The sequence below is a fragment of the Mixophyes fleayi genome, chromosome 1, assembly GCF_038048845.1.
Source record: "Mixophyes fleayi isolate aMixFle1 chromosome 1, aMixFle1.hap1, whole genome shotgun sequence".
NCBI lineage: Eukaryota > Metazoa > Chordata > Amphibia > Anura > Limnodynastidae > Mixophyes > Mixophyes fleayi.
Window position 1 is genome coordinate 349,456,948 of NC_134402.1, and position 25,945 is coordinate 349,482,892.

At 37.6% G+C, this 25,945-nt stretch overlaps 1 protein-coding gene across 1 annotated transcript in view; it reads left to right on the forward strand.

Moving 5' to 3' along the window:
- The window catches only part of TMEM132D (transmembrane protein 132D), a 779,572-nt gene that overhangs the window by 234,437 nt on the left and 519,190 nt on the right, over positions 1–25,945 (forward strand). Inside the window, exon 2 of the mRNA XM_075176771.1 lies at positions 6,427–7,312. Within this exon, the coding sequence (XP_075032872.1) occupies positions 6,427–7,312 (886 nt within the window). The remainder of the gene's footprint in view (positions 1–6,426; positions 7,313–25,945) is intronic.

Genomic DNA, 25,945 nt, shown 5'->3' on the forward strand with positions numbered 1-25,945 from the left:
CGAGAGGGGTCGGAGGGCAGAGGGTCCTTGAGGAGGAGGGCTAGGTAGCTGGAGAGCAGAGTTAGAAGTGGTGGAAACAAGAGGAGAGATGGCCCTACTCAAGGGAGCGTACAATCTAAGGGTACTTTGGTATCTGCACTTTGCTAATTTTCTTGCACACCTCTATGAGATGCAAAGGAAAATCAGTGAAAATATACTGCTGTGGAGAGCCTTCATGACCATTTAGCATGCACTCTGCATTACATTGTAGGGATTTGAATTCCCCGCATAGTAAGACAGTTTAAATGTTTATTACTAGTTGTTGATTATTTAGCAATAATCAAAATGAGCTCTAGATGATTTTTAGTAATGTATTTCATTTGAATGGACACATCTGCTATTTGTATCAGTTAGATATTCATTCCTGGATATTCAAAGCTAATTATGATTTTCAATTTTGTTCTAAACTGATATGTTGTTTAATGTCTATTTCCTTGGCTTTTCTGGCATCCGTTTATAGTTTCCAAGCACAGTGACCTGTGGAGACACACATTTCTCGAACTGTGACAGTTTCTTTCTTTTGTACTGTCAATCTTTGGAAGATTTTCACCAAATTCAGAAGACTAACATGGCACCTTGCCTCTGGCGGTCAGATTTTGTCTACCCTGTCACGATAAAGACATGTTAATATTTTTAAGAAGGAAAATATTAGATTGTATTAAGGGCTTATTGCTAACATGCAGATTAGGTGGTTGATAAGTTACTAGTTTGCTTTAACTTCAATGATTGTACTTGCTTAATTGTGTCTGACACAAGGGACTGTGCAAGGTAGACACAGTTGAAAATTTTACCTCTCTACAGGGAAACTCAGACTGTTATGTCTGCTACCTCTTTACCTGCTGACTATCATATTTCCAGCCACACTGTGAATTATTGTATTTGCAATACGATTATCATACCTTAAATAAGGTTGCAAGGAGAACTCTGGGAGAAAATACAAGAATTATGGGTATGTGAAAACAAACAATGGCCACTGAACTTAATGGTGAGCTCCGCAAGCAGACGTTTTAACACCTTCAGAAAAACTAGGTAAAATCCCATAAAATTATAATTTTATACATTCACTCATCAATATTTACTTTACACAATTATAAAGGGAAAATGATAATATAGGATTCCAGTCCCCTTAAATAAAATTACAATAGAGTGAAAGAGAAGCTACAACAAAACATATGTTTTTTATGTTGTAACATAGGGTTTAGACAGAAGATCAATTTTAAGTACTCACTGGATGCTCTCCATCATATACACTAAATCATGGCTTAAGTGATCTGCTGCTTCTATACTAACTACAATGTATACAACTCTTTCCTGTTTCCATGACACTGTTCAACAGTGTGGTTTATATGTCTATTTACGCTATACAGAATGGTACTGCCAACATTAAGAAATGTCATCATGGCACTTGCCAATTAGCAGGCTAGTGCTTATTTGTCTATGCCAATGTCACCCAGCTTTTGCGTTCTACGCCATGAATAGATATTTCTTTCATTGATTTTAATCAGGCCCAGATTTTTTTCTCTGAAACCTATAGCCACAAAATATGGCTTTCTTAGGAGCACTTATGAAGGAGTATGTAATAAGATAAAGCTTGAGAAACCCTATGGAGTCATACACAAGGACACTCTTCATACTTTCATCCTGAGCTGACTTCACTGCCTTATGCATAACTTGCATTAAAAATCGGGGAAATTGTTCTCTACATGGCAATAGTACACAAATGATTTAACTTGTCATATTGACTTGCATCCATGATTCATGATCCAACCATTCACTTCATAAAGATCTTTTTTTTTTTTTACTTTATTACTGCTTTCAATTGCAGATTTAAATTCTGCACTATACTATCTTCTATTTATAAGGAAATTATTAGTTCTATTTGTAGCTTTAGTTTTAGCATATCATTCGCTTTATAACATAAGCTGTGTCCTAGACATTATAATAACACCAGTGTCACTACACATTATAGCAGAATCAACAACACCACCCTTTATAATACAGGAGTCCCCACCTTATTGCAGCCTCTAGAGCCCCTACTTTCTCAAGACAATGACAGGTTACCAGGATTCGCTTCACAGTCATGCATCCAACAGACTTGTGGAAGCGCTGTCAACATGATACCTGTTAACAGTGATTTATGCAACATCTATAATAACATTGCAATGTAGACAGCATTTCAGATGAATTTTATCGTTAAAAGTGTGCATCTCTCTCTCTCTCTCTCTTTATATATATATACATACATATGAATATAGAAAATGGTTCCAATAAATTAACATAATCAAGGTAAATACAAATTCAATAGCCAACAATGCACTCCTTCTGAATTACCTTAATAATAATTATAGGTAGCTTTTGATGCCTACCTACACTATTACTATCATGGCTGCTAAACACACATCGCATCAACCACGCTATATTTTAAACCACTGTTATAAAATTTCTTATCCTTTTTTCTTTCTATTTCTATTTAGATTGTTTTTAATATTTCACAGGAAAAAATTTTATTAACAATTTTGGTGACAATTACTTTATTATTTTTAGAAATTTAAATAAAAGTTAGATTTTATTCAATTAGTGCAGCCATTATAAACGACTTCCTCTTTTTCTCCATTTCAACCCATTTTTGCTTCCTCCTACTGCCACACAAATGGATAGAAGAAAATGAAAAGTTTGTAAAAATAAAATCACAAATGCAAACAGCTCAATTTAAAAACAACAAATACAAACTGGGCATCAGCAATAATTAAATACACAATGAATTATAAACATTTTCAGGTAAGTTTTGAACAATGACCAGGTAGGGGTCACAGTAGATGAGTCCATTGGTTGTAAATAATATCAGCTTTTAAATGTCAATGTTTCAGCTAGTAACGCATGAAAATGTCATGGGCACACTATAATTACCAATCCTATTCTGTTTTTTCTCTGCAGTAGTCATGGCTATTCAACTCTATTAAGCCCTCTGGTTGTTCTAATTTGTATGTAGTTTTGGTAAAACTGTGGGTGTGGTTGAAGGGTGAGAGATTTTGTGAGAGAGAGAGAGAGAGAGAGAGAGAGATAGGAAGAGAGAGCGAGAGAGAGGGTGAGAGGGAGACAGAGAGAGAGGCAAAGAGAGACAGTGAGGGTGGGAGAATGGGAGGGTGAGAGAGAGGCAGAGAGAGAGAGGAAAAGAGATGGAAAGATAGAGATGTAGAGGGATAGAGAGAGAGAGGGTGAGAGGGGCAAAGAGAGGGAGAGAGATGGAGAAATAGAGATGTAGAGGGAGAGTGAAAGAGGCAGAGAGAGAGAAAGAGAGATGGAGAGATAGGTAGTAGAGGGAGAGAGAGAGAGGGTGAGAGAGAGGCAATGAGAGAGAGAGTGAGACCGAGAGGGTGAGAGAGAGGCAGAGAGAGATAGGGTAGGAATTGCTTTAATGTATATTTTTTTAACCAAAGTTTTGTAGACCAGTGCAAAAATGAGATTTCATTTTGCGGAGTGAGATATGTAAATGAGATAAAAGGGTATTACAGGTGTGCTTTGCTGTGTGGTTGGATCCACTTTCATTTGTTATCTGCATAAGGAATTGAATTGTGCAGCATTGAAGAGTTGTACCTTTAATATGACACATGTTGCACCTTCCAGTTGTACATAGGCTCACATGATTAATTTAAGCCATTATTGAGGCTAAACTCAGCAGAAAAATAAAACATTTAATATATTGAGAGGGTTTGTTCTAAAGTGCCAGGAGAATGGAATTTTACAGAATGGTCTTCATATTTTTCCACCTCTTTAAAAACCTAGACACATTTGCAGAATTGTCTCCCAAGACTAGAGAATAGGTTTGCAGCTTTAAGTGTGCCGGACGAAACCAGTACTAGGTTCACTGGTGTAAAACCAAGGAATTGGCCAATGATATTACAGGTATTTCAGTCAGCATTGGTTTGCCTTGATTTCAGCCAATTAAACTGCTACATTTTGGGCAGTAATCCTAGAGTGGTTACACATAGTAAAAATGATTGGCTGTTCGTGAAAGTGATTTGTCTTTCAATAATGAAGCCTGGAATGGGTAAAACTAATGTATGCTAAATACTGAAGTCTTTCAGGATACTCTTTTTATAAATGTGTGCTACCACTTTCTGGAATGCATAATGGAATTGCTCTTCTCTTGGCATAATTTCATTAATGTTAGTTAAATCAGCAGACCATGTAAAGTACAGGGCTGTGAACTAAGGGGAAAGGTTAAGTAGAAGTACAGGAAAAGTAATGAAACAATGTTGCTAGATGGCTATGGAGTTTGTCTGGCACATTATAAATAGATTATGATAATGGGTATAATTATAGGGCATGACTGGAAACTCTAATCCCACTCTTCCCTCTGTGCAGTTGTTTGATAGCAGCTCCACATGTCATTGAGCTGTTGTTTTAGTGACTCTGTTTTACTTAGGGAGTCTGAGACGTGCTGTGTCTGAAGGCGACAGTCATGGCCTCCTGTAAGGAATGTATTAATGTGCCACTTGTATCCCTGCCAAAGTGATAGTTTCCCTATAGGGAAGATCAGAACAGGAAATGACTTCCCTTTTATTATGCGTATGCGTTAGCATAGTATTTTATTTTTATCAATACTGTTGTGCCTGATAAGAAATCAATTATTTTCTGCGCAGCTAAGGACAGGAAAACAGAGTTACATGTGCTAGTTCTCATTTATCATATATGTATATTGCAGGATACTTTTGCTTTGTTTAGTAGACCAGGCTACATTATAGTTAGAACCCTGTATAAAATCAGTAATGACCCAGGGCTAGATTTACTAAACGACGGGTTTGCAAAAGTGGAGATGTTGCCTATAGCAAGCAATCAGATTCTAGCTGTCATTTTGTAGAATGCACTTAATAAATGACAGCTCGAATCTGATTAGTTGCTATAGGCAACATCTCCACTTTTCCAAACCCAGAGTTTAGTAACTATACCCCCCATTCAGTATATATTATATTATACAGATATCATCTATTTTTATACTATTACGTGGGTCGCTCTTAATTTGTATACTTATGAGGTTCAGTTTTGACCCCCAACTTAATTGATAAAACTGTGTACCAAATGCTAGTTCTGTTTTAAACAATTGGGGTAATTTATAAAGCAGAGAGTATGCCCACCACAATCGTACCATATCTACTTTGCCATATTAGTGCCTATTTATAGGTGCCACCCTGCATTCTACTTCTGGGACCTGACCCCAGAAAATCACACTGCAGGATTACATATTTAGCTGTAAATGCACATGATGGAAAGAGTAACAACACTACTACAAATATCTGCCTACTGCCACTTTAGGACAATCCTCTTTATTCATTTAAATTTTTCCTGTTTTCTTCTAAAATACTGCTTGGCAGAGCCTCATTTACGACTTAAAGATAGTCAAGGCACATTTGGTCTGTCTTGATTACATGTAACTATTGTATATTTTAATGCTTTTATTACATTGGTAACATTTTGGCAACATTTTGCCTATAACTGTACTTTGCAATGGAATGTGAACCTGGAAGGTGCAAACAACGTCCCATGGAATGTATTGACCATAGTCCAATATTTTGAAACCTCAAAGGACATGTAGAAATCAAGTTCTTTTGTGGGAGAAAATGTTTTTTTACTCCCTCACTAACCAGGGAACATCCGGTAAATTTTCTTTATCTTCCGCTTGAAACTCGTTTAAATATTGCATCTTGTGCCTAACCTGCATTCAGTAAGGAACTTCCTGATCCAACCAGCTACTCCCATCAGCAGACACTAAATGTTTCACCCATGCAACCCCCTCTCCCTTTTCCCTCAGTTACATGTCTTCCCAATATAAATGTTCGTATATGCTCAAAAAATAGGCACATGGCATCAAAAAATATCATCTGGCTGTGGGTCTGCATTTTTTATTTACATTTGTAAATAGGCTTTACTGTTTTCATCTAGCAAACAAGCAAACTGTTAAGGGCAATATACAGCATTTTAAAACATCATTTAAATCATTTGAAATAACAGATACTATTCTTTAATCCAGTTTCATGTCTATTTGTCTTAATTATTTTGCCCTATATAATACAAACATAGCATCTTTGATTGCAAATGTACTAGATATTTGAACGATAGTCAGAACTCTCTAATATTTAATCTCTGGTAATGTTCCACAATAGTTTTCTCTACCAAATTAGTCCTCTTCCCATAAAGTACGGTATCTTAAAATGCTATTTCCAGCACCAAGCAGCCTGCACACCATTTTATCCCAGGCAACTTATGAGTCAACATTTGTCTTGCTATTATGAAACTGTTTTTGAAGTGTTAGATACCCATTATTGTCGTTTTACCATTTTGTTTCCTACAAATATATGTTATCATGAATTATTTATACTTTTTCAACAGTGACAGAAAGCCGTGGAATATTAGACAGCATACAAAGGTTTACTTTGCTTCCAACCTACCTGCCGGTGAGCTACACAATCCATCAGAGTGAGCTTTCCTTCTTCCTTAAGGAAGCAAACCAGGACATTATGAGGAATTCCAGTCTACAATCTCGAGTTGAATCATTTCTCATTTATAAGGCCAAGAAACAACCTGTGATGAATGTCACTTATGGACCATATTTCATCCAGCAAGAAGTGCCACAGGATTTACTATTCATTTCTAGCCAGTTTGGATCTGCAGATAAATTCACTTTTAACTGGAAGATTAAAGCATACATTCTTAAGGAAAAAATTTATCGCACTAAACCTAAAGTTCAAATAGTGTTTTATATTATAGGAAGAGACTGGGATGATTATAGCACCACTGAGAGACTTCCTTGTGTCAAGGTATTTGCCTTTCGGGAGACTAGAGAAGTGAAGGCCACCTGTAAGTTGACAGGTGACCTAGGAATGTGTGTTGCTGAACTTGAGCTATATTTAAGCTGGTTTGATCCACCAACAGTGGTCGCTGGCCATAAGAAGATGTTGGAACAACCTGATGGCAGCCCAGTGGAATTGTATTATGCTATTCTACAAAGTGATGAGAAAGGGGATTGTTCCAAGGAAGATACCAGGAAAAGTATGAGTCGGGCATCTCAAAATTATATTGATGATACTGGTCCACCACTGCAGAGAATTGGAAGTGTTTACCTCTATCAATCCCTCAGTAGCAATTCTTCCATTGAAGTGCAAATTGATGATAACTTGGTTATCCGCTCTTTCACTCGGAGTGTAAGGAAAGGGGATATTCTAACCTATTTTGTGCTCCTCGCTAAAAATTTTACACAGACCAAACTCAAATTAAGGTAAGGAAAACCTATTTGTCATTTTTTGGAACCTTGGGATAGCACTAAATGTCTGGATTACAGTTACAATTTCTTTTAAAAGCTCAATGTACAGTATGTAAAAATGTATCATAATTGGTTAACACGAAGTAACAAAAAAACAAAGAGGAATATTTGCAAAATCCTGGTATGTGACAATGTTAAATTGGAATAGTTACATTAATGTTGTAAATTATTATTTAAAAAAAATATATTTATCATCTGTAAGAGTCAGTTATACACCACATGTTTCTTTATGTGTGCCCACCTATCCACCCAGCGTCTTCCAAGGTCGTGTATAGTTGTGTGGGCTGTCAGATGCTTTAGAAAATGTGCTGGGTGTAAATAGGATAAATATCACATGAAGTGCAAACACATTACCACTTTAGGGCCACCTACTTAACTTTTACATTTTTTCTCCTAATATACTGCCTGGATGAGCTTCATTTCTAGCTTAAATTAATCTTGACAGTGGGAAAATATCTGTCCCATCTTTATTACAGGTGGCACAGTACTGGAAGTGCACCTAGAAATGTGTTTTCCACTAGAAGTGCAAATGGAAGGTGCACAATACACCACATTATTATAAGGACATGATCTCCTGGATCTCACAGTTGACAGAGAAATCAAGGCATTTTGTATACTCCTGCAAAGTAGAAATGTGCTGTAATGGGCCCTCCCGACCACATTATCTCAATTAAATAATCATGTCCTGCAAAATTAAATCTTGGTTCTGCATTTCAGTCCAAGCTCTGCACTTATCAAGAAACACCTTTGACCCACACAACTCTTCCCATTTGCCAGTGTAAACTTTTGAACCCCCATGAACATGGCCATTTTGGCACACCGATCCATGCCCCCTTCCTGCAAACTAGGTAGGAAATATAGGAATACGATATAAAAGAATACAATGCGTGCAGTGTTTTTTCACTTTTTTGGTCATAAATTACATTTTCTTTGTGTTATCAAAGGCATTATAGTAACAGGTTTTTTTTATGAAGAGAAATTTCAGAAACATTAATTGTCAACTATGACAAGTCAATTCCAACAGAATAGAGCACTAGTCATAACAAAACATCCCAACAGATTTTAGACTACATTCAGACATATTAGTTTTTCATACCTAGTATTTATCTTTAGTAAATTGTTCCACTTATAGCTTTCTTAAAAACCAGTTTTGTATATCCAATACGCTATCTGTAACTGAATTCTTTTCAGATATTTTGGGATGACTAATAGTCTATTGGCACTTAGATTGAGTCTCTTTGTTGCATTTAGATTGAGCATTCCTTTTTCTTTCATGGTATTCTAGATGATTGTATAAAGAGAAGCAATGGGGTCTATCTAACAAGACTCACTGTTGAGGTAAATTTTCGATCGCTGCTAATCAGGCTTTCAAAAAAAAAAAAAAAAGAATAGAGATATTTTTTTAAAAATAAGTAATAGAATAGGAAAAAACTTTATTTGAAAAAAAAAAAATGGATTTTTTTTTTATTTCAATAATAAAGCATTATTCTATCTGCCTGCCACTCAAGCTAATGCTGACCTTGTTAAATAAACTTGCCTTTTTAAATAAATTTAAACTTCTCTGGAGACCCCCTTGTGAAGGCTGTCTCTGACAATAGCTAACGTTGTCAAATAAGTTGAAGCCCTAAATAGCTTAAAACTATTGTTTTGTTTTAGAAACTATGAAAGTTTAAGGTCATGGGCTCACAGCCATTTCTATTTCAAACTCTACACTGTTACAGGTTTTGACAGGTTAATGAAGGATTACTCTCATAAATATCATTGATCTCTGTAAGTCACTTCCAATACACATACTCTCTACTAAAGTATATGTTGGAGTAGAACTACTTTCTACTTTCCACCATCCCTGCTCTGCCATTCAACTCTATAAAGTGCCTGTGTGCACTGTCAGTCCATTACATCATAGAGATCGATGATCTTTGTGCAAGTAATCGTCTCTCCTCCTTTTGTCATAAACTGGAATGGAGGAGAAGAGGAGTTAAGAATGGCCATGAGCACAATTACAATTGTAACTTTCATGGCTAGACTTATAGGTGGCTCCGCTGCCTGTCTGTTAAATGGGTTGTCCACCCTCAAGTATTTTCTAAAAGAAAACTACAAGTAAGAACTACAGATAAGAAACAGGGGTGTGAGACGGAGGCAAAAAGGTAGAGGTAAGAATAAAATAAACACTACACTAGTGAAAACACAAAACAGTTCCATTGCCTATGCTCATGTTATTAACATTTGCAGTAACTTGGAAAGTTATGTTTAATTCAGACTTCCCATATTTCAATAAAAACTGATTGCCTAGTAAAATGCATGATTATTCATTAGGATCGTGATAACATTAACTGTAACCATTGACAGAACCAGTGAAGATAGTAAAGAGCAGGCAATAGTTAATGTGGATACTGTGTTGGGGTTTTGAATTATTTGGAATCTTTCTAATAGAACATTCCAGGATTACTTGTATGATAGATTCTGCACTGGAGCAAATGTTGCTACAAAACCTTCACTTTTGGTTAAAGCCACCACATATGAAACAAGGAGCAAATTTGGTTGAAACCACAAAAACATACAAGGGAAAGGTTAATTAGCTAGTAGCCAGAGTGAATTGGAGTGATGTAAATCGCCAGATAATTTTAAAAAGTCAGCATAAATCAATATATTAGCTGTTTAAATGAGCCCTTCAGTTTTTAGGTAATGCCCACTATTGATATTGAGCCCAACACTGTTTTCAGTTTCTCCAAATGATGGAATATCTGCCTACACACAATGGTTCCTCCTTAGATAAGGTTCTCACTTGGCTACATAAGAGGAGCGGTCATGTGATAAGATATAAATAAGAAAATGTACAGAGGTTGAGTACCATGATACTTTCTATACTATATAATAAAACAAACAGGTATTGGTGGTGAGTGCAGCTCTGAGCAAAAAAATGTATAATGTTTATATCACAAATAATAACAAAATGGCTCTCAGCCCAGCATACACCTTATAACAACTATCAGATCTGTTCACACTCCCATAAAAACTTTTGATTAGCCTCAGTGCAGACCCACCCTGTCAGTCAGCTGCTAGATGTTGAAAGGGATGCCTTTAAACCACTTCAACATATGAGTTATCGAGATTCAGCTGTGTTGGCACTGTGGTGACAAGAGATATTATACATATATATATATTAATGTGCCTGTCATTCACCTACTTTGGGTACGCAGAATACTTATAATTATTGATTATTGGCTTTAAATTACCATTAATACTATACTAGTAGGTGCCTTTCTCTCTACCTCGTCTCTTTTCCATGTATATCATACTTGCCAACTCTCCCGGAATGTCCGGGAGACTCCCGCATTTTGCGAGAGTCTTGAGGACTCCTGGGAGAGTGTGGCAATCTCCCAGATCTGCCCACTTCACTAGGAAGTGCCCACTTCCTAGTGAAGTGGGCAGAATTAGGTCACAAACGCCGCGATTCCCGAATCGCGGCGTTTGGCCCAGATCCCAGCGTCATTACGTCATGGGGCAGGTCCAAAATGACGAGCATTTTGGAACCCCGCCCCCTGTCATGCATCAGGCTCCCGAAATAAAGGAGAATAAAGTTGGTAAGTATGATGTATATATGCTTAGATGGAGTTCAAGTTTGAGGTCAACCAAAATACTCCAGCTTGTTCTCTAGTTACTTTTCCATTGATTGCTTATTGCCTAATGGCTAGGTTGATAAAAAAAATGCTTTTTGATACAATATATACTATCTTATCGTTGGGATAGCTCAGCCATATTGCTCCAGATCAGTAAGAGTTACTCCTTTACACATGCAAATCTGTGCATGTGTGAGATGTCTTGCTGGGTCATGCTCAGTGGAAATGTGTATATATATATATATATATATATATATATATATATACACAAGAGATGAGCGGTTCGGACTCAGAGAAATCCGACAGTTTTGGGGATCCAAGTGAAGCTGAGTTACGACACGGTTTTGTGTGCCAACTTCGGATCTCAAAATGAGGTAAACCATCATTTCCAGGAAAATTTCACGGCAAAACTCGAATAGTTTTGGATCAATATCTTATTTAGCCCTTGATCGTTTTCTCAAGTGCCTTTTTAGAACAGAAAGGGTGTAGTGAGGAAGTTAGCTGCAGTGCTCTGCTCTGAAAATAGGGTTCAGGGTGAAAGAGGGACATAGAAAGCAATAAAATTGTGTAATCGTCTTAAAGCAGTTATGTAGAGATCAGTCAGCTAGAATAGTTTGCTGATCAATTGCTTTTAATCTCAAACTTTCAGAGAATTTAGACTGACTAGTGGCTACTGGTTGTTATTAATGCAAATATAATAGTACTGGTATATAGACTGAGCTAGATATTATTCTGAACTAAGTAGTATATTTAATGATGAAAAACAGTGTGCTTTTGCTGTATGACTATTAGCAGCAGAATCCAAAAAAACACATATATCTATTTCTTTTAAAATTTGTAGTTATTCTATTGAAAGAATTCTTGTTTGGAGCAGGGACATCTGAAATGATTTTGAAAAACAAATGGGTGTCGGTGTGTGAGTGTCAGCGCAGCTGCACACCAGATAAAAACACTATGGGGTAAATGTATCATACCCCGGTTTTTTCAACAGCTAAAATTTAAAGCGGCGCTGGCTTGCTTTAAATTTTAGCTGTCAACTTGCCGATTCCCGGCGAGTTGAAAAATCCGGGGTATGATACATTTACCCCTATATATTCTAAACTTTTTTCTATTTTTCAATACTAGTCAATCTTCAAAGGGTTCATTCAATGACATCTATATTTAAAACTGGGTGTTTGCCTGTGAGGATTTTTTCTTGGCATTTTCGACATTCAGCGACAGCATGTAGAATATTGAAGCAGCTATAAATGGAAGCAAGCCCATTAGATAAATGAAACAACAAATACAAATTAGTGTATGGTGCAAGAGATAAAAATGTTGAAACGCTATGGACACCCTAAATTTGGAATGTTACACAGCATGCATCATAGAGAGTGAAGAGGCAGTAACAATCAGATGTCATTAGATGGACAGAGACATCAGTAGATACCTGATTATAAAGTGCTACGTAATTTGCTGCATATATATAAATGATGATGCTGGTAGACGAAAGTGGCTTGCACCCAAAACATCAAAGCTTATGCACGTCTCGATGGGTAAAGAAGGTATTCATTGGTATCCAAGAGCAGAGCTTTCATAACCTTGCCGTTATATAAATAAGTGATGATGTTGATCGACAAAAGTGGACTGCACCCATACTACAAAACTTCAAAGAATACGCACACAATACTTTTTGAATTTTACAGGGCTTGTATCATAGACAGTGAAGCTACTGTATCAGGCAGAGGTCATTGGAAGGACAGTGATATGACTGAATAAAGTTAGACATTTATTAAATTAAATAGATGAAGGTAGCCTGCACCCATACAAAAAAATTCAAAGATTAGTACTATGCACTTCCCGATATACAGAGATAGCATTCATCAGTATCAAAGAGCAGAGCTTTCATACCGTAATGCTGCCCTTCTGAATCAAACCAGAGGACTCACATATATTTATGGGGAAGGCTGAAGAATAAGTCCCCCAGTGGAAGCTTTATCCAACACCAGGGTAAAGGGGACTGACCGAGACTTGCAGCAGCGGTGGTCCCCAAGACCCATTAATATAAATATGGAATGTATATAAATAGTATTTATATGTTCTATTAGTGACGTTTAACAAATATGTAAAACATACAGTGTAGATAGTTGTCAATAGTATAATGTATAATACTCACATTGATACAAATTTGGTTGCCAAAAACATGTTTTGATAATACACTTGAAAGTCGACATATTATTCTTCTTCTTATTATTATTATTATTACCATTTATTTATATAGTGCCACTAATTCCGCAGCGCTGTACAGAGAACTCACTCACATCAGACCATGCCTCATTGGGGCTTACAGTCTTAATTCCCTAACACACACGGACAGACAGACAGACACAGGCAGACACAGACTAGGCTCAATTTGTTAGCAGCCAATTAACCTATCAGTATGTTTTTGGAGTGTGGGAGGAAACCAGAGCACCCGGAGGAAACCCACGCAAAAATGGGGAGAACATACAAACTCCTCATAGATAAGGCCATCGTCGGGTATTGAACTCATGAACCCAGTGCTGTAAGGCTGAAGTGCTAACCACTTAGACATATATGAATAAATAAAATCCTGAGATGGCATTAACAGAATAGGTTTTGTGGTGGTAGAAATACTGCTTCAAAAAATGTGTTAAATAGACTGAATAAGGGAGTTAGCATGTTTATTGCTGGTGGCAACCCACTTAATATATAGGGGAAAGAGAAAATGCCCTGTTTTCACTTTGATAGATAAATCCCTAAGCAGGGAAATAAAAGTACAAATTGATTTCCCTTCCCTTTACCCTGATATTTTTCTAACTACTGTGTACTCTTTATATGTACTCTCAATATGTTATCTGTGTCAATCCTTGTTACCTGCCTTATTATTGTCAACAGATATTTATTTGGGAAATGCTTATAATACTGTTGCTGCTAATATTGTTGCTTTCTGTATTTTGGATAAGATTTAATTAACCGTCTTAACTTGACTTATACTGTGGTTGTTAAAAGCCTAAGTTTTGCCTCAGACTATATGGTACTTGCTGCCCATAAGTTTTACTAAACAGTTTTAGAAAAATTAAGATTGAGCACTATAATTTTAGGTGAATGTTTCACACAAGCCCACTGGTATTAGTAAGAGTGGCAATAATACCACTTACCTCCTACTGTGCCACAATAATATGGCACAATCTGTCACATCTTCCTTAATTCTGAGGGTTCCGGATCATGCCATTAGTCCACATATACAGTGCTTTATCTGCATCCATTTTTTCATCCTCATTCCCATGGCTCGCAGAATGGTTGGGTTCTTCCCTTGGGAACCATTGACAGATAATGGTCAGATATATTTCCAAGATGAATGGCAGAGTTTGCACTACCCTGAATATAAAAAGAGGCATCACTAGTCTTCTACAAGTCATGGGAGAGGAGTAAAATTTGTCAGACATTACTATCTTTTAAGTTAGGCTTGATACACACTACAGAATTTTCTGACCAATGTGTTATCTACAGCGATTTTACTGATAACTAAATAAAAAATAAAAAATGTCCCAATCAGCATGCCGAATCATGCGTACACACTATAGATATTTTAAAATATTTACCCTCAGATCTGTGCACTTCAACTGTCATAACCGTCAGCTGAAAAGATCATGACTCTAAGGAGATCCTGATCTTGACTGCATACACACTGCAGAATTGGAATGATGTCGTTCCATAGCTGAGCAAAATCTATAGTTCTGCTGAACAATCAAATCCAACGATGGTCGGTGCTTTGCAACGACTATTGTTCATCACCTAAGCATGCATACTAATTCAACAGGCTGAACGGTTGTTTATCTGGTAATTGGCCTGATACTTGGCTGAAAACAATGTAGTGTGTACCCAGCCTTAAAATGAACTCATCATACACTGTAACCAGAGTACATACCTTTTTACTTGGATTTATAAACCATTCAAACTGAAATACAGGTTTATTTTCATGCTCACGCAAAGCCACAGTGTTATTTTTAAAACATTAGATAAGTTGGTCTAGCTGAATGTATGTTACCTATAAAAAGATATATTTTCTTGCAATTGTCAGTTAATTCCTGCCTTCATTCACCACATTTTTAACTATAAAATGCCCATTCTTAATAATAAGTCTAAATGACAGCATAAGGTACTTATTTAGATAGAAGTGCACCAATTTGTTAGGTAAGATACACATTTCTGTTTATTTTTTTACAGGTGTGCACAAAATATGCATATGCACACATCCTTATCCAAATTGTACACCTGGGGAAGGGAGCAAGCATAGGCTGAGTTCTCGTAATTGTAACATTGGCCTTAAACTGGTAAATTAATATTAAAGTAGCCACATTATAAAGGATGGGTGGGTCAGGTGATTAATGTTTCACCTCACAGTAGTATAATTAGAGATATAATTATGAGTAACTTGGCAAACTATTGGGCTGGACTGTTGTCATCTCCACAATTTTCCACATTTTTTTCAGACGAGATCCTTACTCCTATTATGCTGTTTTACTTCAATTTTTATTCCACAGACTGTTTTTGATTTCCATTGAATTTGAAATCTTTAGTACAGGAATGTTTAACAATAGAGACATTCAGTGCATAAAGCAATATATAAACCAGTTACAGCTGTACACACTCTTTTCATTAGTGGCTAGGTGGACTATATTGTAAGAGGGAAGCACAAAAGACTAACAGAATGAAGTGGAACAGAAAAGAATGGTTAACAAAGTCAAGAAAAGGAGAAAAATAGGCAAGCAGGCTGTTTTCCAAGCTAAGTAAAAAGGGAACCATTTACAAATTCCATTAAACCAGCATATATACGCTGATATACAGTGGTATGTTATACCGCCACTTCACCTCCTGCCTTCATTGTACAAATTCCATTCACTTATCTTTTTAATACGGCCACTTCTAAACTTCCATACTGCCCCTTTCAAGTTCCACTTTGACCTTGGTGTACTCCATATACAACATCTTTTGTCAGACATTTTTCATTTAAGGAACAGGTTAAGCATCAGTGGTAAATGAAAGAAAGTTTATTGCAGAGTAAAGTAGTTTACTGTGATATGAGCAGAGTATTTGTCTTGTGTTTCTAGTCTAGTTCACTTTAATTCTTAATAGAGGCATTAAAAATAAACTGAACACTTCCTTAAAAGACTCCCAATCTCTGCAGACATGTCTACACAATTTAGCGCTATATGACACCTGGGGTCTTAAAAAACATGGACGTATAAGACTTCATGTATTAGTCAGTCGCTCATGGCAGTTATTTTCGCATTGATATGATTTTTGGTTCCCGCTCTCTCACTCAAACGATACTAGATGCAGGGATTACCCCTCTCACCTGGAAAGATCACACAGGAGTAGATATTACCTTTGATTTGATAAAACTAGCTCTATGATCTCTTCGCCTGGACGACTCTCTTCACTTGTCTCACTCGGCCAATAGAGAGATTACAGATGCAATTAAAGAATATTTTGAACTGAATACTTCAGAAGAGATCACACCAGGTATCCTCTGGGAGTCCCGTAAGTCAACCATTCGAGGCAAAATGATAAGCATTTAATGATAAGCCTCCTCAGCTAAAAATTTGGCTTCTTAAGAAACCCTGTCCCTTGAGACTAAACTAACCTCACTGCTTACCCAACATAAACTACACCCATTTCCAACTCTTCTAACACATATTACTGCAGTGAGAGGCCAAATGAACACAATCCTCTCCTGCAGGGTTGCACATACCCTGTAAAAACTAAATCAGCAATACTACGATAAGGCTGACAAAGCCAATTCCATACTTGCTAACAAACTGCGACAGAGGAAAACTCGGGGACTGATCAGTAAACTTAAAAAACATCCAACTCTCAGCCAATATATAACCCAGTGCAAATTGCTCAAGAATTTCACGATTATTACAAAAAGCTATACAGTACAATCTCCCTGGGACTCCAGGTTCTACCAACTCTCTTGACAAGGAGATCACTTTTTATCCTCTTTTTCACTGCCACATCTCTCAGATAATGACTTTGCCTTCTTAAACAGTGATATCACTCAGACTGAGACGATCTCTGCGATTAAGATGATGAAATCATCCTCTACACCAGGTCCAAACAGACTCTCAACAAAATATTACCAAAAATTCGCTAAGGACCTTCTCCTCATATGACAGACTTTTTCAATAAAATCTTAACTGGTTCCCCTTTTAACGAGGCGATGACCTTGTCCACCATCGTTGTCATACTAAAACCAAAAAAAGACCCTACCTCCTGCTCTAGTTACAGACCTATATCGCTACTAAATGTAGATCTTAAGATATATGCCAAAATTTTAGCTAATCGATTGAATGTTCTACTCCCCTCCCTGGTCCACCCAGATCAGGTTGGATTTATACCAGGCCGCCAAGTTATAGATAACACCAGACGCGCTATTGATCTCGTACATTCTATTAATTCCGGTAAGCGACCATCACTGATCATGGCGCTCAATGCTGAAAAAGCATTCAATCGAACTTCAAGGACTTTTATGTCTAGAGTCTTGAGGTCAATGGGCTTCATCTGTAAATTTTTAGATGGTCTGCTAGCTCTATACCAATCACTCAGGGCAACGGTAGTGGCCAATGGAGTTGCATCCACCCCCTTTTCAATTTTTAATGGGACAAGACAAGGTTGCCCCCTTTCACCCTTAATCTTTGTCCATTTAATCGAACCATTAGCAGCAAAGATATGATCTAACAAGGCCATTCATGGAATTAAAGTAGGGAACTCCGAACATAAAATATCATTGTACACTGATGATGTTCTCCTGACTCCCTCAGACCCTGCAGTTTCTCTACTCCTCCTCCTTGTAGATATCAACACATCGCTTATATCAACACATACAGCTCCATCTCAGGATACAAAATAGATCATCCCTCACTCAGCAATTCCCCTTCAAATGGCATTAAAAAATGATTTAATACTTAGGCATTCACATCACTAAAGAATACAGTCAACTTTTTCAGGCTAATTACCAAAATTACTCTCCCAGATTAAATCTGACCTTGAAACTTGGAGTCAACATCTTATTTCATGGATAGGCCACATTAATTCAATCAAAATTACCATCTTACCTAGATTACCTATGGGGCAGAAAGCGCCCAAGAGTCCAGCTCCTCATCCTGCAGAGATCACGCACAGGGTGGCGGCTTAGGTGTACCCAATTTTAGATATTATATTTTAGCGGCGCAACTTGCCCAATGTGTGTTACGGAACTTTCCTATCTCCTCTAGAGTTCGGGTCTTGATCGAAGCAGAAAACTTGAGTATCTCTTCTGCCTCCTCCATCTTGTGGCTCCGTCGCGCTAGCTGTCCACAGTCCGCTTCTCAGCACCCAATTATAGCACACACATTAACTCTTTGGAACCGAGCAAATACAACATTTATGCACGCTCCTGCTCCCAGACCAATCATCCCACTCTTTGATAACCCTAAATTTCCACCAGGTTGTATAATTCCATTCTTTTTACATTGAAAGCGGAAAGATATATGCTACCTCAACAATATCACCAAAGACACCTATTCCCTACACCCTCATTCGATGACTTTAAAGCAAAACTTAATACTCCAAACGTATACTTTTTCCAATACCTACAATTAAGACATTTTCATTCTACCACAAATTTAACATTAGGTAGTAGACTGCTGACTTTTTTCGAGTTGCTTTCTTCCGAACACAGCCTCCAGTTCAATCAGTGTAAATTTAAAAGAAAACGCTTATAAACTTCTTTATAGATGATACTTGATTCCAACCAAACTACAAAAAATCTTCCTAGGCTCATCTAGCACATGTTGGAGGAGTTGTAGGATAGGAGGATCATTCCTCCATATTTGGCGTCGGTCCAAATCTTGCCCCCTTCTGGATAGAAATTCGGAACTTTGCTTCACAGCTACTGCAACTTGACATCCCCTGCTCTTCCAGGTTTTTCCTCCTTCCTCTTGGGATTCCATTGGCTACCAAACATCCAATGAAGATGTTTCGCCACATAGTCTCTGCTGCCCTGTGTCAAATTGCCACTGTTTGGAAGCAGTGCACTGCGCCAATACTGCAGACGATTATCGGCAGATGATGGTACACGTATAACATGGAATACATGACATGTATCATTCGCAATACCTCTAAATCATTTAACAAGGTGTGGGCGCCGTGGACCTCATACTTCCAAATCCAAACTCCTATCGTCACGTGACTCTACAGCATCAATCCATTTGGACCGTTCCTTTCGCTCCCCATTTCATCCATCCCATCTTTTCTCCCATCTTCTCTATATTCTACTCCACTCCTTCCTTTCTTCCACCCTCGGGTGGCCAGCCACACCACCCCCCTCTCCACTCTCTTTTGTCTAACTTCTTCCTTTGAAGCTTCTTCTTTCTCTTTTTATTGAAAAATCGGGTCAACTATCGTTTTCTTTTCCAATAAGACACTGTACGTATTAATGCATGTATATTCATTTGCTGTTTGTAACACATTGCTTCACAGAATGATACTTACTGTTGACCCTTGCAAAAAAATTGTTTTAAATAAAAATAAAGTAAACTGAAGTAGAAGAGAGTTCCAGATAGAACCACTGCACTTTCAAGCATGCAGGGCAAATACTTTAATTATTTTAATATGTTGCTCAGACACATACATTAATTAAAGTAACTTATATTGCTAATTTGATTTGCATGTTTTTTTCTTCATGATGTATATTGGTATATTTTATTTAAAACAGAGTCCTAAAAAAATAAAACTTCTAAAAGAAAAGCACTAATTAATAAATATATTGTTGCTGTATTTGCTATAATTATTTCTTATACCAAATTTACATTAAAAGTCATATGTGCATGCTTACTTTACATTTGTAAGGAAAGATAATCACTTTCAGTTTTGTTTGGTGCATATGACTTGTTTCTTTTCTGCGTAATGGGCTATGAAAACAGTGGATCACAGGAGCCCTCCTATTTTGTGAATAGGTCAGCTGTTCTCTGGTGCCATGACCATCTCTAATATAGCGAGAACTGAACAAGTCAGGAAGGAATGCAGTGTGGTGACATTTGAACACATGTTGTGAGAGAGGGCAGAGTGAGAGGAGGCAGCGTGAGAGAAGGCAGAGGGGGCAGAGTGAGAGGAGACAGCGTGAGTGGATGCAGAGGGGGCAGCGTGAGTGGATGCAGAGGGGGCAGCGTGAGAGGGGACATCGTGACTGGATGCAGAGGGGGCAGCCTGACTGGATGCAGAGGGGGCAGTGTGACTGGATGCAGAGGGGCCAGCGTGAGAGGGGGCAGAGTGATTGGATGCAGAGGGGGGAGAATGACTGGATGCAGAGGGGGCAGAGTGACTGGATGCAGAGGGGACAGAGTGACTGGATGCAGAGGGGGCAGAGTGTGGATATGAAGGAGGTCACAGTGTGAATTAGCTGTCAATTATTGTTTGACAAAAATATAATTGAAAAAAATATATAAAAATATTATTTTCCCTTGGATTTATGTGTATTATTTTTGCATACAACTAAATAAGTATTTCTGTCCTGACCTAAATACTTATTACGTTTTTTTGACCAAACTACTTCTAAAACAGGACTGCTCGGTAATTATTTGGAGGGGTGCCTTGAAAAAATTATGGAGACTCTTAAGGGTGCCGCGAACAGCAAAAGTTTGGGAACCACAGGTATATGGTATGATAAAAAAACATAGTGCTATGGATTGTTTCAGGGAGGGGGGCCCCCAACCAATATCTTGCCAGGGCCCCATGGGGTCTAAATCCGGCTCTGGAATATATATATATATATATATATATATATATATATATATACACATCTCTCTCTCTCTTTCTCTCTCTGTCTTCCTCTCTCTCTCTCTCTCTCTCTCTCTGTGTATATATATATATATATATATATATATATATATATATATATATATATATATATATATAGACACACACACACACACACACGCACACAGATAATCCTATTGATGAGTAATGAAATTATGATTGTGTTATCTTTGCAAATGTTCGATTTGAAATATAATAGCATATTTTCCAGATAAAATATACAATAAACTAACTTGCAACAAAAGATAAAAAAAATACAGAAGACGAAAGACCATATTTTTTTGATTTCTTAGAAGATTTATTTTCCCTGCTGCGTGTGCTGTATACATACAGTTTTGTAATTGAATGGACTGTGATTGTTACCATGGTAATACCTTTACCTCCTTTAAACACCGAAACAGTGCACTGGTTCTGCATTATTATACAGACCATAAATTGTAGCAGAATATTCTTCTTCACTGTTTATGCTTCTTCTGTACTTTCTCACATGTGATTATTTCAGTAGGTCAGCGTAAAACCTATCAAAAAAATATAGATGGCAAATTCACAACTTAAGCAAAACTCTGAACCCTCACGCAAATTTAATCAGCATACAAGTTAAATAATCTGACCTAAATATAGTAAATTACATAGCCATATACTTCAGTGTGCTACTAGTTCACTTTCTCAAGGTATAGTATGCATTCTTTTTCATGTATTTTATTTATTAAATTTACAATAACTCAGAGTAAATTGCGATAGCTGCATGCCATTTTTTGTTTCCAGTGTTAATGCACTTTTTTCTTCTGGACTGAGACATAGGAATTCACTTACATGCATTGATGGGTTTTCTGCAAAAACTGGGTTTACTGCAGAAACTGTAGAGGAAAAGACTATTTAGTGCATAAAGTCAAACAATAGGTTGAGGGGCCATGTCTGATTACCTTCCATGGTCCAAGGTAATTTTAACGTGCCACTGATTTTGATACTTTGTCAATGGATGACATTTTCTGTTAAAACTAATGTAATTCACCTTGTACACTTATGTACAGTCATGGCCAAAAGTTTTAAGAATGACACAAATATTATTTTTCACAAAGTCTGCCTCAGTTTTCATGATGGCAATTTGCATAAACTCTGAAATGTGATGAAGTGATCAGATGAATTCCAATAATTTCAAAGTCCCGCTTTGCCATGACAATTAACTTTATACCAAAAAACAACATTTCCACTGTATTTAAGCCCTGCCACAAAAGCGGTGGTAGTCAGCATATCGATGCTGACTACCCCGACAAGACTTACCCTGACATCATGATTCCGAAGGGGCTGCTTCCCGACCTTGACCGATGACGACTCCTCTTCACCCTGACTTCAGCCACTGACAATGAAGCAAGAAGGCGGCTTCAGTTAATGACGTAATTGAGCATGCCAATGCGATTATAGCTGTTGTTAAGGGGGTATTGTAAGTATGCACCCATGTACAATGTAGAATACTTTGTAAACTACATTGTACATGGGTCTATACTTACATTACCCCCTTAATAACAGCGATAATCGCGTCGGCATGCTCAATGACGTCATCAACTGCAGCCGCCTTTTTGCTTCATTGTCATTGGCTGAAGTCTGGGTGAAGAGGAGTCATCATTGGTCAAGGTCGGGAAGCAGACCCTTCTGAATCCTGATGTCGGGGTAAGTCTTGTCGGCCTTCTCGGCATCGATATGCCGTTCCACACCCTACAAAAGGACCAGCTGACATCATATCAGTGATTCTCTCGTTAACACAGGTGAGAGTGTTGACAAGGAAAAGGCTGGAGATCACTCTGTCATGCTGATTGAGTTAGAATAAAAGACTGGAAGCTTTAAAAGGAGGGTGGTGCTTGAAATCATTGTTCTTCCTCTGCTAACCATGGTTATCTGCAAGGAAACGTGCAGTCATCATTGCTGTGCACAAAAAGGGCTTCACAGGCAAGGATATTACTGCTAGCAAGAGTGCACCTAAATCATCCATTTATCAGATCATCAAGAACTTCAAGGAGAGAGGTTCAAAAGTTGTGAAGAAAGTTTCATGGCACCCAAGAACATCCAACAAGTGCAAAGACCGTATATTCAGCTGCAGGATCAGGTCACCTCCAGTGCAGAGCTTGCTAAGGAATGGCAGTAGGCAGGTGTAAGGTCATCTGTGTGCACAGTGAGGTGAAGACTTTTGGAGGATGGCCTGGTTTGAAGAAGGTCAGCAAAGAAGCCACTTCTCTCCAGGAATACAATCAGGGACAAACTGATATTTTGCAAAAGATACAGAGATTGGACTGCTGAGGACTGGGGTAAAGTCATATTCTCTGATGAATCCCCTTTCAGATTGTTTAGGGCATCTGGAAAAACGCTTGTCCGGGGGAAGGAAATGTGAACGCTACAATCAGTCCTGTGCCATGCCAACAGTAAAGCATCACAAAACCATTCATGTGTAGGGTTGCTTCTCAGCCAAGGGAGTGGGCTTACTCACATTTTTGCCTAAGAACACAGCCATGAATAAAGAATGGTACCAAAACATCCTCCAAGAGCAGCTTCTCCCAACTATCCAAGAACATTTTGGTGACGAACAATGCCTTTTCCAGCATGTGGAGCACATTTCCTTGAGGCAAAAGTGATAACTAAGTCGCTCGGGGATCAAAACATCTAAATTTTGGGTCCATGGCCAGGAAATTCCCCAGACCTTAATCCCATTAATAATTTGTGGTCAATCCTCAAGAGGCAGGTGGACAAACAAAAACCCACAAATTCTGACAAATTCCAAGCACTGATTATGCAAAAATTGGCGGCCATCAGTCAGTATGTGGCCCAGAAGTTGTTTGACAGCATGTCAGGGTGAATTGCAGAGGTCTTCAAAAAGAAGGGTCAACACTGCAAATATTGACTCTTTGCAGAAACGTAATGTAATTGTCAATAAAAGGCTTTGACACTTATGAAATGCTTATAATTTTGCTTCAGTATGCCATAGCAACACCTGACAAAAAGGTCTAAAAACACTGAAGCAGCAAACTTTATGAAAACCAATACTTGTCTCATTCTCAAATCTTTTGCCCATGACTGTATTCTGTAATCGTTTTTTCTATTCTCTATTGTTTGGTAGTTTCTTGTGTGATCACTACAATGTTTTGGTCTTTATGCCTGGGGGAATTGGCTTTTGAATTTGATAATGCATAAAAAAGATTCAATAGGTGTAAAGGTGACACAATGGCATTAAAGAGTATCTCCACCCATTCATGTAAATGTCAAGTTCATTGGGGAGGAGGATAGACACCTACGTGGCCTGGAGAGTATATCAAGCACAGTGGCAAGGGACTGTTACATGCACTTTGGACCCTAGTGCTAACAAATAGCTTTTTCAAGATAAGTATCATTTTTTTCATTTTGTCTCATTGAATTGCACTAAATACATTTTTTTTAGTTCTTTTTGAGTCCTTCTTTAAATTGGACCCTTGACAGTAGTAAGCATCTGGTTTAATACATTTATTGAAAAGAACATTTTTTATGAGTTTACTAAAATAAAATCGATTTTACACCCCCCAATTCACCAACTACTAGGGCCACACTGTAACATGCCCAATATGCTAAGGAGAGCATGTGGTCAGCACTATGGAGATTTCTACAGCCTCATCCTCTTTGTCAACAAGTAAATAGTGGCGGGAGGGCTGAACTCTGAAAACTTATTAGTATGCAAATTGAGTGGGTGGAACTGGAAATATATTAGTAAGTGCAAACAATATCTTTCTTAGCAGCAAATTATTTTTTCTTTTATGTCCTTGTTTTCTCTTGTGTATACCTATCTGTCAAATTATATTACTCTATAGTTGTAAGAACCTTACCAAAATGATAGGGTAGGGACAGCAAAAGCCATTTTTTATGTTAGTATTAAAATGCTTTACTAGACAACTTGTTTTGTGGGCTGGGTTTTATTAAAGATAAATAAGTAGGTGTTCGATCTGGTTGTGGTACAAAGCACAAAAGGCAATTTATTAAAAACAGAGCTGCATTCAGAAATCAAGTATAGAAATAATGTTCAAAAATAGCATTGAAAAATACTGCCAAAACCTGAGGGTAAAATACACTCACAGCCAGTACCAGCACCAAGCTTCACTAATAAATGCTCTGCTGTCCATAGGTCAGAACTGAGCTTTTTATGCAGAAGAGAATGCAGAGGGCTCGATTGTATAACAGGAGTTTCAGTCACAGTTACACTAGTCACTTTCTTATAGGTCCAATAATAAGGTTCACTATAGGTCAGTTCTTCAATTCTTCTTTCATGAGGCTTGGGTCTTTCTCCATGGTAACTGTGTGTGTGCCCAACTGCTCATCCCCTCAGCCACCCACCAGGTACTGGTTACACAAGTATTTCCCCTCAGACTCCTGCCATTAAAGAGTTACATAAACATACTTAATACAATGTTATATAAGCCTGATTAATAAATCAAATGTGATTGTAACAGTGTACATTATGATATTGTGTACGTTTAATTGTAGTCTCATTGTACACAACATAATCATAAATACTGCATACATTGATTCAGATTGATATTTCATACAATTTTAATAATTTGAAATGAACAGTCCACTCTTTGTTAGTGCGTAACACTAGTACCCTTTCTCAAGTGGGATTATATTGCAGATTGTCCAGTTCTGTGTTGTATGCTATTATTAAAACCTTTTCAGTATTTACTGGTTCAAACTAATTTTGTTTTACCCCTTTACCAAACTTCATTACCAGAAGAACACATTCACAGAACATGTAGATGATTAGTAAAATACCTAAGATTAGGAACAAGTTCTTTCCTAGTGCAGACACCATTTATTTTACCCATTCACAAAATCCTGAGAACCAGTTTACTGGATTCATCCATGAGACCCATCCAGCAACTTTCTTCCCAACTCCGGTCAGAAAGACATTATGTATTTTTCCAATTTACAATTTGAATTGCAGATTCTCATCCATTTTATGGTCAATAATCTCCCTGGGATCGTCAATGCTATTGCTTATACAAATACAACATTTAACTCCAAACTAAGCAACTAAAGTGGCACAATACCCATTAGTGCCAGCTGTCAAATAATTGATTACTAGAGATGTTCACTG